The sequence below is a fragment of the Paroedura picta genome, chromosome 3 (genome assembly GCF_049243985.1).
Source record: "Paroedura picta isolate Pp20150507F chromosome 3, Ppicta_v3.0, whole genome shotgun sequence".
Lineage (NCBI taxonomy): Eukaryota > Metazoa > Chordata > Lepidosauria > Squamata > Gekkonidae > Paroedura > Paroedura picta.
The window spans coordinates 56,353,176-56,368,344 of NC_135371.1; the positions used below are offsets into that span (position 1 = coordinate 56,353,176).

General features: G+C 40.8%; 1 protein-coding gene across 1 annotated transcript in view; it reads left to right on the forward strand.

Annotated features, from left to right (window-relative positions):
• NT5DC2 (5'-nucleotidase domain containing 2) overlaps positions 1 to 15,169 on the forward strand; it is a 37,188-nt gene that overhangs the window by 4,006 nt on the left and 18,013 nt on the right. Inside the window, exons 2-5 of the mRNA XM_077325814.1 lie at positions 3,005 to 3,189; positions 4,767 to 4,841; positions 7,795 to 7,850; positions 9,188 to 9,281. Coding sequence (XP_077181929.1) covers positions 3,005 to 3,189; positions 4,767 to 4,841; positions 7,795 to 7,850; positions 9,188 to 9,281 — 410 coding nt within the window. The remainder of the gene's footprint in view (positions 1 to 3,004; positions 3,190 to 4,766; positions 4,842 to 7,794; positions 7,851 to 9,187; positions 9,282 to 15,169) is intronic.

The following is a 15,169-nucleotide window of genomic DNA, read 5'->3' on the forward strand; positions in this document are numbered from 1 at the left end:
TTTCACCCTTCTAAACCCGTTAAATTAAGTGAGAAACTGTTCAAGTTCAGTAACCCGAAGTACCTCTTTACCTTAATGGGTGTAGAAGGGTGGGAGGTCTCCATAGGATGGCTGTTTGTTTGCCTGACTTTCATGATCATACCCCTAACAGGAAAACAGGAACTCGTGATTCTGCTGTATGACTGTACATCAATAATAGCTGTAATAATACACCTAAGCAGGGGTCTCTAGGTTTAATTTTCCAGCTGAATGCTTTTTGAACAAGATAGCTTTATTTTCAGTCCTTTTGCTGTGTAGCTCGTCCTGTAAGGCTTGGAAGGCATTAAAATTCTTTTTTAAACAGCTCTTAAATTCTAAAACCTTTCCACTGTATTCAGACTCTTATTAGAATTAATTAAATTTTTGTTTGTTAAATCATTATATCCCCCCTTCCCTCCAGTAGGAAATCAAAGTGGTAAAATCATTCTATCCCTCCCTCTATTTTATCCTCACAACAACCATCCTGTGAAGTAGCTTAGACTAAGGATGTGTGAGTGGCCCAAGATCACCCAATAGAAGCTTCCATGGCAGAGCAGAGATATTAAATTGGATCTCTTAGATCAGGGATTCCCCAACCAGTGGGAGCTCTGAAGGAGGTCCACAGGAGTTCTGAAGTGGTGCGATGGTGGTGGTGGGGGTTCTAGCTGTCTTCTGAGTTCAAACTCTTCTTTCTGGCCTACATGAGGCAGAGGCAGCAGAGTAGTAGTAAAGGTGGGGGAGGGAGCAAAAGGTGGTCTAAGGTGCAAATAGTAATGTTACTTCTGGGAGTGTGGCAGGGGATACAACCAGCTGACATTTCTGGGACTCCTTGAAATCTGAAAAATTATTTCAGGGGCTCCTCCATGGTCAAAAGGTTGAAAAACGCCATCTTAGATCCTAGTCTGACACTTTAACCACTACACCACACTGGCTATTATAATTAGCAGCTGGGTTTATTTCAATGCAAATACATGAGGGCTTCAGCAGCTATTGTATGCCTGGCTTGATCCGTGTTGGTTGCCTTAGTGTGAAAATGTTTATGGCTCTTGTGACCTTTATTTGTTTTTAGGCTTTGTTATTTATATCCTGCCTTCCACTGAGGGGCTACTTGTAAATATTTAACTTTTCCCCCTGTCTGATGTAGATTCCACTTGGATTCCAATAGTAGCAACAGCTTCTGGCAAAAGTTTGCCCTGTTTTCCCAGACCAATTGTTTGTTTGGAAAAAGAGCAGTCAGGCAGTGAAGCAGTGGGGTTTTGTTTTTGAAAACTGTTTGAGAACTTGGGGTTTTGAATGTGACACTTCAGCACTGTGTTAAATCCATGTGCAATCTTTCTGCAGAAGTCGTTTTTGCTCTCATGAAATGTTATTCCCTGCATTGAGCAGAGGATTGGACTATATGGCCTGTATGGCCCCGTTCAACTCCATGATTCTGCTTTCTGTCCCTTGGAATAAAACACTAATGAGTGCTTTTGGTGGTAGCTAATTGTCATTGGGCAAAATGTATTTCTGTGACTGGCTATGACCTTTCCATCTTCATAGGAAGATTCTCAGTACCTTGCACAGTTCTGCTCTCTCACCTCAGCCTAGACTCTTGTTCATCCAGAATAAAAAATGAGACAAAATGTAGCATTATGTAGCATTAGGAGGACACTACAGTGTTTACAGAATAATAAAGGCTCTAAAGAAGGTTGGTTTAGCTGTTTGTTTCAATATTGTTGCAGTTTCAGGTAACAAGTTTTTACTTGCAAAATTTGGAAGGACCCAAACAATATCTTGAGTAAGCACTGACAATTTCAAAATCTCTTTACTTCAGATTTAGGCAAGTCTTCCTTGTTTCCATAATCATTACACTTTTCAGACTGCTGAGATTTAACCTTCCAGGTCCTCTGAACCTAAATCTATCAGTAGCCAGTCTGTTGCAGTAGTCTCTTAAGTCCATTCTGTAGCCAGCCTGTAACTGCAGAAGGTATAAAGTACACTTTCACCATTACAGTATGACAGGTTTTTTCCAATTATCAAACAATTTTGTAGCAATAGAATCATACCACTTACCTTCAAAGCTGATTTTAACTGTGTTAAGATATGTTTCATTTCCATCATCTGATAAATGGCTTCAGTTGCTTGAGTCTAATATGATTGTACCAAAGGACATGTCCACTAAATTATAGTCAGATTCTTCCAATCAGGTTTGATTCAGATGTTTGGAAATCTCTAGAGAAAACCACTGAGGTCTTGGGAATGAAGCTACATAGAGGAAGTAATTTCTGGCCTGGTGACACCTTGACTACATCCACTAACTTTCCATTTGTGATTCACATGACATTTTCAGCCATGGCATTCATGCAAAATTGCTGCCAGATGTGCTGGGTGATAAATATTGCTTCCTTCTCAGGGTTGTGCCCCATATTCATGTCATTCAACATGAAGGCACACTTTAAATGTCTTAGCTGTCCCAAGGGCTGGTTAATCTCCCATTGCTGCTATTGCACTCATTAATTTCCACTTATGAGTCATGGGAAAACTGCTGCCTGTTAATCAAGATCAGATGTTCAGTGGCTCCCAAGCATGATGCTGGGTAGAAGTTTGTCTCCTTTAGTGAAGTGTACTTTCAACATTGAAAACCAAAAAGTAGCTAGATATCACCACCTGAAACAAATCTCTAGTTAACTTACCAGGTTAAGCTATGCTTTAATACCCAGTGATCCCAACTAAATTCAGGCATAATCAGCTTTATAAAACATTATGATCGGTTATATCTGCTGAAAAATACTGAGCAAAGATAAATAAGAACTTGTGGGAGTATTTTTGACAAAGGGCAGTGAAAATAACTTCAAGGTAGAATGTGTTTTTGATCAGAGTAGAAGTTATTTTCCCTTGTAACTTGGAGTGGAAAGTGAACACTGTGTTCGCACATTAGCTGTGTCCCTATGCCATGTGGTTACCAGATCAAAATGTCATTTTTATTTTTATTCCCTTGTTACAGATCTTCTCCCACCAGGTGTTTGCAGTCTTCTTAACCCAGCAGCTGTCTATGCAAATAATGAGATCAGCCTGGGAGACGTGGAGATCTATGGCTTTGATTACGACTACACATTAGCACAGTATTCTAATCTGTTGCATTCAATGATATTCAATACTGCCAGAGACATCCTAATTGAACAGTATAAGGTAATGGGCCTTCATTTTACTGTTTTTGTTCATCTAATTAAAGCAATGTTTTTATCCCTGTGCTACTCAGCTTGTAGCTGGCCAGGAAAGCACATCATGGTAATGATGCTGAGGCCTCTGCATATGTGCTAATAGAACATCCCACAAGAAAGGAGTACATTATACTGTGACTTCTGGTGTGAACCTGGAGTCCAGTGTGAGTAATACAGTCCTCCTGCAACAGGAGTCTGTTTACATCAGGAACAATATATAAAATATGTGCTGTGCTTTGGGAACATTTCAATGCAAATTTTATTTATTCAACCCATCTTGGAATTAGTTCATGGTGGCATACTTCCTAATTTATCTTTGCAACAACTTAGAGTATAGATTAATCTGAGAGGTAACAACTGACCCAAGATAACTTTATGAGTTCCATTACAGAGCATGTTCCATATCCATTACATGTGCCATGCTGTTTTCTGGAAATCCATGCTAGTTCTCTAGAATTCTCTTGGACTTTGAATATATACAATAAGAGCAGGCATGTATGGTCCACTTTTTTCTGCTTTAAAAGCCTCAAAGTAGATTACAATCACATTATCTTCTTTTCCCCACAACGGGCACTTCATGAGGTAGGTGGGGCTGAGCGAGTTCGGGAAGAACTGTGGCTGGCCCAAAGTCTCCCTGCAGTTTTCATGTGGAGGAGAAACAGGAAATCAATCCCAGTTCTCCAGATTAGAGTGTTGTTGTTGTTGTAAGTCATTCAGTCATGTCTGACTCCTGGTGATCCCATGGCACAGATGCTGCCATGATCCTCGTTCCCACACCACCTCCCTCAGCTGTGCAGTGTTCTGGCCGGTGTCCATTTTGATCATGTCTAACCAACTGTATTCTTTGTCAGCCTGGTTTCTTTTTTCCACTAACCAATCCCGGCATAATTGCTTTCTCCATTGAGTTGGATTGTATGATATAGCTAAAATAAGTAGAATCATAGAATAATAGAGTTGGAAGGGACCTCATGGATCATCTAGTCCAACCCCCTGCACTATGCAGGATACTCACAACCCTATCACTCATCCACTGTCACCTGCCACCCCCTTGAACCTTCACAGAATCAGCCTCTCCATCAGATGGCTATCCAGCCTCTGCTTTAAAATTTCCAAAGACGGAGAACCTACCACCTCCTGAGGAAACCTGTTCCACTGAGAAACCACTCTAACTTTCAGGAACTTCTTCCTGATGTTTAGACGGAATTTCTTTTGAAGTGAGCAGAATTTCTTTTGAAGTGAGTTGGATTTTTATGATTTTGGGCTTTATGCACTGTAGTATTTCCTTGGTTGTGATTTTTGCTGTCCATGGAACCCACAGAAACCTTTTTCAACACCAGAGTTCAAACAATTTGATTCTTCACTTGTCCAATTTTTTCATTGTCCAACTTTCACAGCCATAAGTGACTAATGGAAATATGAAAGATCCGACTAATCTACATTTGGTAGTCCTTAGTTCACATATATTCCACAAATCTGGTCAAATAAAATGACATTCTCCCTTGTGTAACACAATGCACTAATAACTTTTTGTGCAATATTTTACAGTACCCAGAAGGACTCAGGAAATATGAATACATTCCCGAATTTGCCATAAGAGGACTTCATTATGATGTACACAAGGTACTCTTGAAATATTTATACAGTCAATTAGTAATTTTCCATAAATTATGGTTGCTCTTGGTAAAATGTATGTAAGTAAAGGTGGAGACTTTCAGTTAAAATAATGGAAAATTTACTTGGATTAAGAGAAGGAATATAATTTTATAGTATTCAGGGCATTTTTTCAGTGTTAGGAGTCTCTTGTTTTCAAGCTGTATTAAAAAAAAAACAATACTGAAGAATTATGGGCTGCTGGACATTTGTGACCATGGGAGTGAGACTCCTTACCTGTCCCCTCCTACAGTAGTTCAATATGTTGCTATTGGGGAAAAAGTATGCCCCCTAGGAAAAACTTGCAGTGAACAAGCAGTAGTAGCTCTGCTGAGCTGCACCAGTTGTGGAGTCAGCTGCAGTAGCACTCCAGGAGGATGGAGTAGCTAGCCTTTTTATTCCTGCAGGGGCTTTAAACCTGTCAGCTTCATGAAAGAGTACGAGGGGCAGGGTTCCTCTCACTGCATTCTATGTCAGGGAATGCTGTGCATTTTTGTCTTGTTATGCAGATCAGAACATCACTGGTGTCTTGCACAAACCACAAAGGTAGAGGAACAGTTAGCTTCCCTATGTTCCTCAACTTTAAGGGTTTGTTAAAAGCAGAGGGTAAACATGACTGGGGAAGGCACTGGCAAACTCCCCCGTATTGAGTCTGCCATGAAAACGCTAGAGGGCGTCACCCCAAGGGTCAGACATGACCCAGTGCTTGCACAGGGGATACCTTTACCTTTAAAAGTAGAGGCCATTCATACCGCAAATTGTGTATGAACATTGTCCCCTTTTCCTGGGGTATAGTACTTCAAAAAAACACACACATTTGTTTTAGCATTATACTGTTTGCACTAAGTGCAGTCAGCAGGAGATGCTTTGTGGACATGGTTGTTTGAGTGTTGTATGTACCCTAGAGCTTTGCTAGAAGGGATGAGGAAATGTGTGAAAACTGCTTTTTTTTTCAGCCTTGATTTCCCACTTCGCTAATTGCTTGTGTACATTGCTTTCTCCTTGTCACTACTGGAGGGAACGTTGCTGCTGTGGATTTGTGTTTAGAGGCAAGCTGCTTGTGAGGATTCTGACAATAAAAGTACTGTTTTTCTGCACTTTTGTTCTCCTTGATGACATTCTGTGTATTAGATTTCCTTCCACAAGTTAATGATTTGGGTTCTCTTATAGCTTTAGGAATATGGGCACAGTGGTGTGATCCTGTTCTGCGCATTTTTAAAATATGAGTTGCATTCCACAGATGACGTGCTGTGAGATGGTGTGATACCCCCCTGGCCAAGGGCCCCACCACTGCCAGGGATGTACTCTGAAGTATCCATGTAGTCAAATGTGTCACCACTTGAAATGCCAAAGTTGCCTGTTTTATTTCTTAGCTCTGTTCTACTCAACAGTTCTGAGTAACAATCACCCTATAGCCTGGCTGATTTGTTCCCAATTACCCCTACAAGCATTCACTCTGGTTCTTAGGCTGGCTTCCCCTACTTGAGGTCCTTTACCCCAGTCTAACTCAGGCCATCACACCTTCTGGGAGGGTTACTGCTGACAATAACTAGGTTACCCAGGGTTGACCAGTGGTAGTTGTGACCTTTGCCCAGGAATTCCATTTGGCCTGTCCAAAGGAGTTCTATGTCTCTACTCACTGTACTCATGCCTGGTTGGCTACTCTCTTGCCCAGTTCCTAGAAAGCTCTGGCCAGGTACTCTTTCAGCTAGGGTCTGCTTGTCCTTCTGGACCTGCCCATTTACTGCTGCCCTGTCCCCACTACTATAGGTTTTTTTCTCCCATTGAGACCTTTGCCTTTGAGTAGGTTTTTTGTTCCTTGGGAACTGGCTTTGGTTGTATCTCCTCCTATCTGCTCCTGCCATGTCCTGACCTTCAGGGTGCCTCCTTATACCCAGTTATTGTGCCGCTGTCATGCTTGGAGCAGGTTTCATGTTCCACCTGTTCTCTGGCAGGGTTGGGGTGCCCCTGGGAAGTGTCAGCTGGGCTCCTGAATAAATCAGAGTCGTGTTCTTGATTACTGGAGTTGGGGAGGTGTAGGAGGCAGTCATCTGGCTCACTCCCATTGACTCCAGTGTGACTAATGTCTACTCCTGTCCATTTTTTCTCCTTCTGCCTGCAGTATTCTCTTGGTGATGTAAAGGTATACGTAGGGTGTGTGTGTGTGTGTGTGGTATTGGCAGAGTGTTGGGTTCCATTGCTACAGGGGATTTAGAAGCAACCCTGCCCCACCCAATAGGTGTAATTTATGGGTAGATTTGCTCTAAGTCATTAAAAAGTTAACAAGTGAGATTTCATTTTGGACTTTTGTATGTTAGTTTTTTTAATCTGAATAAGTGTGCAATAAAGGGGTGCCATCTCCAGATTGGGAAATTCCTGGAGAGTTTAAGGTAGAACCTGAGGAGGGGAAATACCTCATTGGGGTATAATGCTGTAGAAGTCATCCTCCAAAGCAGCCATCTTCTCCAGGGGAATTGTTGTTTGTGTCTGGAGATCAGTTGTGATTCCATAAAAAGCCCAGGCCACATCTAGAGGTTGTGCAAACTTCACGCATATACATTGGATTAATCGCTTTTACTTTGTATATTTTGCCCATTTGTATTTCCTCTTGCTCCATTAGCCCCACCTACCAAAACTAAGCAGCATTTGCTGGGCCCAAACCTACCTATTTGAACTCATGCAATGGCTAGGACCAATCGTGGGGCTGTTAGATTGTTCACCCTGTTAAAATGTTATCTTCCATGTTTATTGTTATTGTTATCATTCTGTTACCTTCATTGTTATAATCACCGTATTTTATGTTTTTTTCCTGTTACATTCTGTGTGAACCATCCTGAGCCTTGGGAGAGGATGGTATACAAATGCAATAAATAAATAATAAATACCTGAATGTTTCCACATTTAAAACCTATTTTCTTTTCAGAGCCTTTTGATGAAGATTGATGCTTTCCACTATGTTCAGCTGGGTACTGCATATCAGTGAGTTAAATCTCAGTCTCTAAAAAAGAGCGTTTTGATATGTGAGAATATGGAGCTCTTGTACTATTTTTTCTTTAATCCCAAAACTCTTTAGAGAAACATCACTCTAAAACAGGAGTTCAAGCATTAATGTAATATTGAAGCCCAGAAAATAAAAAATAAACATGGAGCACCCTGAGCTTTATGAGCACTGTGACAACGTTAATAAAAGTGATGTCTGTCCTAAGATACAACACAACCATTATATAACTTTTTTTCATTTTACTGAATATTCAATCAGCATTGTTCACAGTAAAGCTAACACATGTGACTGCCTATTTAGAAGTGGCCTGTGAAGAATCAAATCTTGATTTTCTTTAAATTTTACATTCTTAAAACAGCTTGGGACTCAAATGGAAAATTACACTGTGGGCATTTCTGTACCTGTTAAATGTAGTGAAATGCTTACCTAACGTAGTCGTTATATTCCGGCCCCTCCATATGATGTTGCCAACATCCAGCATTCAGGCAGTAACTGGCTGGCTACATCCTCGATTTTAAAGCACTTGTTGGGGAATCGCATAAAGTTTAGCGCTAGCACCTGGAGAGCAACCAGCAGAGGGAAGGTATGGAGGCTCAAATGCGTTAAAGGTGCCTGCCTTGTCCTGCCCTCGCCCTGCCTCCCTTTCCCTTGTTTCCGGGTATGGGAATGTCTTTTTTAAAAGGTGTAACATCTTGTAGCAATAAATGGGCAGACAAGCATGCAGGCAATGCCAGAATTAATTCCCCCCCCAAAAAAAGTTGTAACACAAAGAATGCCTCTAAAGTCCCCCCCCCCAAAAAAATCAAGATTCATGATTCCATAAAGGGGTGGCATTCAAAAAGCACTATGCATCAATGCATCTATGATTAGATGCATATATGTTTAAATGGAGAACTATGGATAAAAAAAAAATAGCGGGCTTTGCGAGCCCTTTAAAACAAGGGGAAAGGGGATTGGCTGCCGGGATTGATTGACAGGCAGAAGAGAGTCGCATGTAAAGCACGTTGCTCTCTTCCGCCATTTCCAGCAGCACTTGTGGAGGGTGAGAATTGTGAAAAGGTGGCAGACAAAAGTAAGACAGAAAAAAGGTGAAGAGGGGCTTGGAGGCACGATAATGCACTACGCCATTCAGCTGGTGTAACACTATTTTTGCCAATATGCAGAAATGCCATGTATTAAAAATGACCAAATGATGCAAAGGTAAATTTCTTGGCTTTTCAGCTCCATTTAAAGCCGCTTCTCTGCTCTTGCCTTTTTCTGGCTTTTATCTCTGAGATTGTCATTTACTGAAATGGTTTTTGTGACTTGCTTTTAGGGGGTTGAAACCAGTGCCAGATGAAGAGGTTATTGAAATGTATGGCGGAACCCAGCACATCCCATTATACCAGATGAGTGATTTCTATGGCAAGGTACAGGCAACATTAACAAGATTAACATTAGCATATTATTTCTGCAATCCAAGAAATTTAATTCGAGTTATGTGACAGTATCAATAGCTGCTAGTGACTTCAGGAGGAGGAACAGCAGCACATGCCAATTTAAAACAATTCTGCAAGAATTTAAGAAGAGCTTAACAAAGAGCTAGAGAGTCTGGAAAACATCTGTAAAATAGCTTTCACTTGTCTGACTGGGTGGCTTTGGGTACTGATGTCCTGGCTGATTAAATGGCACATCACATTAGCCAATGTTTACTACTCATTCCATGTTTTGAATAGTATACATGTTTGGAAAAATGTAATCGCATAAACTAAAAAATAATCAAAATACCACTGGGACAACAGAAATAAAATAAAATACCTACCAATAAACTCAAAATCCCATTGTCCCTTAAGAACAGTGAAACAGGTGCGTCTTATAGGATCCTTGAAGCCAGCAAGGAGCAAGCATGAATTTATTGGGGCAGTTCATTCCACAGCCTCAGAATGATTATTGTGAAGGTCCTGTTTGTCAGTGCATTGTTTTTACACTATTTGCTTTGGAGCGTGTGATTAGAGGAATCTCAGGGACGTGTATGAAGGGCTGTTTTTTCCATATAGCATGTGCTACAGGCCCTGCACTTCCAGGGGTCCTGCATGGTGCCTTCTCCCTGTGGAACAGGGCTGCAGCCTGTCTCCTCCCCTTTTTTCTTCTTTAAGAACACTTGGAGTGATACCCATTTCCACTGGGGGGGCCTTTGGCCCCAGTCTGACTGTTCCCACCACAATTGTAAACTGCTAGGGCCCTGCAAATTCTTAAACTGGCTCTGGTGCTGTGGGCCCTGCAAATTCTTAAACCACTCCTGCATGTGTGTGGGAGACTAGTCTTTCCTTGGCATCAAATGTTAATTCCAGTCCGTTTAAATGGGACCTGTAGACATTCAGGTAATCAGCTTAACACAGAATGGCTGTGTTCATATCTTCCATGAACAGAGGTACAACTGTATTCTGCACTATCTACAGATTTAACCTTGCTGGTTAACTTTAGCTCATTAATTCCCTCTCAAGCCTGACCTACTTCCCAGGAGGCTGTGATGATAAAATAGAGGAAGGGGAGTTAATGTACAATTCCCCGAGCTGCTAAGAGAAAGGGCAGAAAAATATACTTTATTTATAAAATTTATACAGCAGTAGCCTTTCCACCCAAATAGGACCTACCTGCTTCAGATTAGTCTGTGGAATTGTGCTGTTTCTAGAGCTGTTTTCTCTCTGTATGTTTGTGGGGTGGCAGGTTACAGTAGATGAGCGATTGGGATGTGAGTGCCCTGCGTAGTGCAGGGGGTTGGACTAGATGACCCATGAGGTCCCTTCCAACTCTATTAGTCTATGATTCTGTGAAGTTCTTATAAAGTAACCATGACACTTTCCTATGCAATGAGATTGGATTTCCTAGAAGACAATGTGGGAAAAGACCTGTCTGTCCTTTCCCCCCTGATTGGATCACATGTTCGATTCGGGTTTAGTTAAATCTATATAGGTATAACTAAATATAGGAGCAGAGGCTACCTATGATATATAATTTTGTATGATCATACTGTATAAATAAGGAACATATCAAGTACAGAATTCAGTAACTTGTAAACCTTGCATTCTTTTTTTAAAAAACTGAGTATGGAGATATACATAGAAGTGGGATCTATGCTTTCTGTAGACCTTTGATGATCATCTTGCATTTGGCAGATGGATGGATGGACGGACAGACAGACGGATGGATAGAGGGATGGATAGAGGGATAGATAGATAGATAGCGGGATAGGTGCCATAAAAATGTTTTACATAAATAAAAACCAAAGATCAAAGTTTTGTTAGTCCAGTGGGGATTTTGTTCCTCAGCACAGGTCTCTGATTTTCCCTTACAAAGGCTTCTTATTTGTTCTCATAACAGTGCTGTGAGATAGGAAAGTCAAAGTGAATTATTTGCCCAGAGGCATGCCAAATTTGATTTTAGGCCTTCCAACTCCAAAGAAAACACCACATCTCCCACACCATGCTGCTCCTATGAATATTGTCCAGGAAACATAACAATGGAAAATATGTTAGTGTAATCCATGAGATTTGTATTTCTGCGTGTGCGAAATCTTTTTATTGCAAGATTCTAATTACATAAAGAGTAATAAAGAAGAAAAATTAGAAGTTACAAGAAAACGGGAAAAATACAATTGAAGACCCAAACATACAAAAGTCATATAAAATTCAATCCATCAGTTTCTCATTTATAGCATACCTAATAAAATAGATTGAAACAACTCATTATACCTTAATAATCCAGTCTAAATATTTGTATTAAATTCTTGATGGGTATATATTGCTGAATTTTTTTTTCTTTACTCACTGTTCACTGGTTGTAAACTGTATTCCCTGGAGTGACATGAGCACAGATATTGACAATTTTGTTTGGTTAAAAAACTCATTTTGCCATGAAGGTAATTATCTTTTTGAAAATCATTTCTTGAAACAGACACATATATTCTGACTTATCCTTAGATAAGACGAAGTAACAGTCTATCAACAAGAAAATGAAAACTGTACCACACTTTAGTTACAACATTGACATTGTGGTTGATCAGAAACTGCTTCAAGCAGGTTATTTGGAAAGATGGCATAGAAATAGGGACTGGAAAGACTGCAGGTTTCTATACTCATAGCAAATAAGTCCCAGAGACTTTATCTGTCTCTTTCACTGTCTGTTCATAGAAACATGCAGGGGCAACACTAGTTTGAAAGGAAGTCTCATTGGTTTCCAGTTAAAATGCTTTCAGCCAAAACTAATAGAAGTATGAAGTCAGACTACTGAGATAATCCTTGTTCATGATAGCTTTGGGCCAAACCAGATGTGATGGCATACATGGCTTGGACTTGTGAATGCCACCACCATTTTAAAGGAATTTAAAATTGGTGCAAGTATTCAGAGCTGATCAAACCAGCATCATGGTGGGATGAGACACTAGTTTTCTGACCTTGCACAGCTGTTCAAGTGCCGAAACAGCTACAGGGTGTGTCTATGACGGTTTATGCACTGGAGGCTTCATGCTGGGCTGCAGGTTGGAGTTTTAGTCATGGCAGGTTGCCCCACCTCTTCCTGGATCCACATGGGGGAGCATTTGGCTTGGTGCACCTTATCTGTCCCCAATCTGTGCTCCTGCATGGGAGCTGGGGGAGTGAAGTTCCCAGTGCATAAATGGTCTATGTGTGAATGGCCAATTTGGGGACTTGGGCATGTTGTGGGGAGAGACAAGAGCACCACAGTGCATTGTGCTGCAAGCCCAGTCAGAATTTGACCCTTGCATCATTTTAAATTCCTTTAAAATGAACACACTCTTGTCTAGTTTGGTACTTAATTAAATGTGAATGTTTACTGTTGCCCTTTATCTTGTTGCTGGTGACCTCTTGATCTATGAACTTGAACTTGGAAAGATGAATTTGAAGCTGTTTTTGTAAATAGCTTTTTAATCCACAAAGGCTTAGACACACATTTTCTAGGAAATTTAAACATTGGTTCATTTATGCAGTGGGAGGTGTCCATTCCCTCCCCTAAATCCAGATCTAAAGAAACAAGTGTATTCCTCAAAATCTTTCCCTTGTAGGCCTTGGCTTGCTCTGTGCTGGACTGCTGGTCTCTCTTATGAAGTAAACTTTCTGTCTCAACTTTTAATTCATGCAAAAATGCTGTTTCCAAGTTATGCTAATAACCATTGTGCCTTGAATCACAAGTGCACCAAAGTATTATTCATGTTTTAGAAGATATAGTAAAAGGAAGATATCTTTAAGTCTCTCCTAGAATTCAATGGGAGAAAAGAACTTGTTCCTTTTACATAATGGAGGTGTCCTGGGCTACACTGATACTAAATTTCAGTTTCTTAGCTGCAGTTTATATATGATTGACAACCTTCTGCTGGGTGCTAGAGGTCTACTGGATTCACAGCTAATCTCCAGTCTATGTCAACTGTTGTTGTAATTGTTTATTTAAAATTGTTTATTCTACTTCTTCTGGAGAAAATGGCTGCTTTGGAAGGTGGATTGCATGGAGTAATACTATGGGTTCCCAAAGTGGGCGGTACCCCCCCCCCCCCAGGGATGATGGAAGAATCCAGGGTGGTGGTGAGGAATTTGGGGGCAATAGGAGGGCAGCAGTTTGCTTCTTCCTGCTGCAGCTGCATTTTCCTAACCAGAGACATTCCAAACAGGCTTGCCTCCCTCTGGGTAATAATGCCCCTGTACTTCCTTGGTGGTCTCCTATCCCAGTACCAAGCAGGGCCAATCCTGCTTGGCTTCCTGAAAGAAATAACAGCTTCAGAAGGTGGGCTGGAGAGGGTAATATTCCTACTGACCTTCTTCCCCTCCACAGAATCTGTCTTTTCCAGGCTCTACCTCAGAGTCCTAGGGCTGGCAACCATTCCCCAAATGGGAGGCTGGAAAAAACTTTTCCTGTTTGCTCCTGTCTTTCTCCCCAATAAGGACCCAAAGTGGCTTTTACAAATAGTGGCTATTTTCCAGACTATAATACAGCCACTGCACAACAACCTCAAAAAAGTATAGGCAATACGTTGTGTTTTTTATTTGCAGTAGACCTAACACCAGGAAAGAGGTGTGTGATCATACTTGGGGGGCGGGAGAGAGAGACTAGGAATGTGGCCTGGGAGCCAAGGAGGCCAAAAAAGTTTTGGAACTGTTTAGTTATACCCTACAGAGGTCCCATCCTTCCCCAAACCCCACTCTCCCAGGATTCACCCTGAAATCTCCAGGTATTTCCATACCTGGATTTGGCAACCCTGAATTTTTGTTACATAGGAGGGGAGGTTACATCACTGCCCTATCTTCAGATTTTGGCACTTCATATATACCCAATTTCAGGGTTCTGGAGAAATATAGTTTCAGAACTGGAAAGTACTCTAAGCAGTCATCCTAGGATGCCTGAGAACATGTGTGTGTGTGTGTGTGTGTGTGTGTGTGTGTGTGTATGTATATATATATATATATATATACACACACACACACACACACACACACACACACATGTTCTCACATGTTCTATATATATATATATATATATATATATATATATATATATATATATATATATGTGTGTGTGTGTGTGTGTGTGTGTGTATGTCTGTGATGTAGATATATATGTAGAGAAATAAAAACAGCAGGGTTAAAGTAGTTTATATGCTGCAAAACAACTTTCTGTCCAGTTTGTCATACTCTTTCTCTAAAGTGTGCAGATCATTTTATGTGGAGTCCCCCCTCCCCCATTTTAATCTTGCAATGATTTTATGAGACAATAAAATCAGTCCAGTAGCACCTTTAAGACCAACAAAGATTTATTCAAGGTGTGAGCTTTCGAGTGCAAGCACCCTCTGTCAGATTATGGACTGACCATCATAACAATAGGAATATATAAGCAAAAGCTAATCCTGTTACATTAGTAAACGGTGTCACAGCATGTAACAGGATTAACCTTTGCTTATATATTCCTACTGTTATGATGGTCAGTCCATAGTCTGACAGAGGGTGCTTGCACTCGAAAGCTCACGAATACATCTTTGTTGGTCTTAAAGGTGCTACTGGACTCTGATTTTATTGTGCTATTTCAGACCAACATGGCTACCCATTTGAATCTATCCTTATGAGACAATTTAGGCTTGTACCTTGGTGACAGAGTGAACATTATGGTTGAGTTGAGTACTCTGCCTGCTACATCACAGTCACTAGTACAGTGACTTACCATATTGCCAGAGCCAGTCAAAGGAATAAACAGCAAGGTTTGTTTTCATGAAAAGCAGTCTTGGTAGGCTGCAGTTCTTGGCAGAAGATGGTAGCAA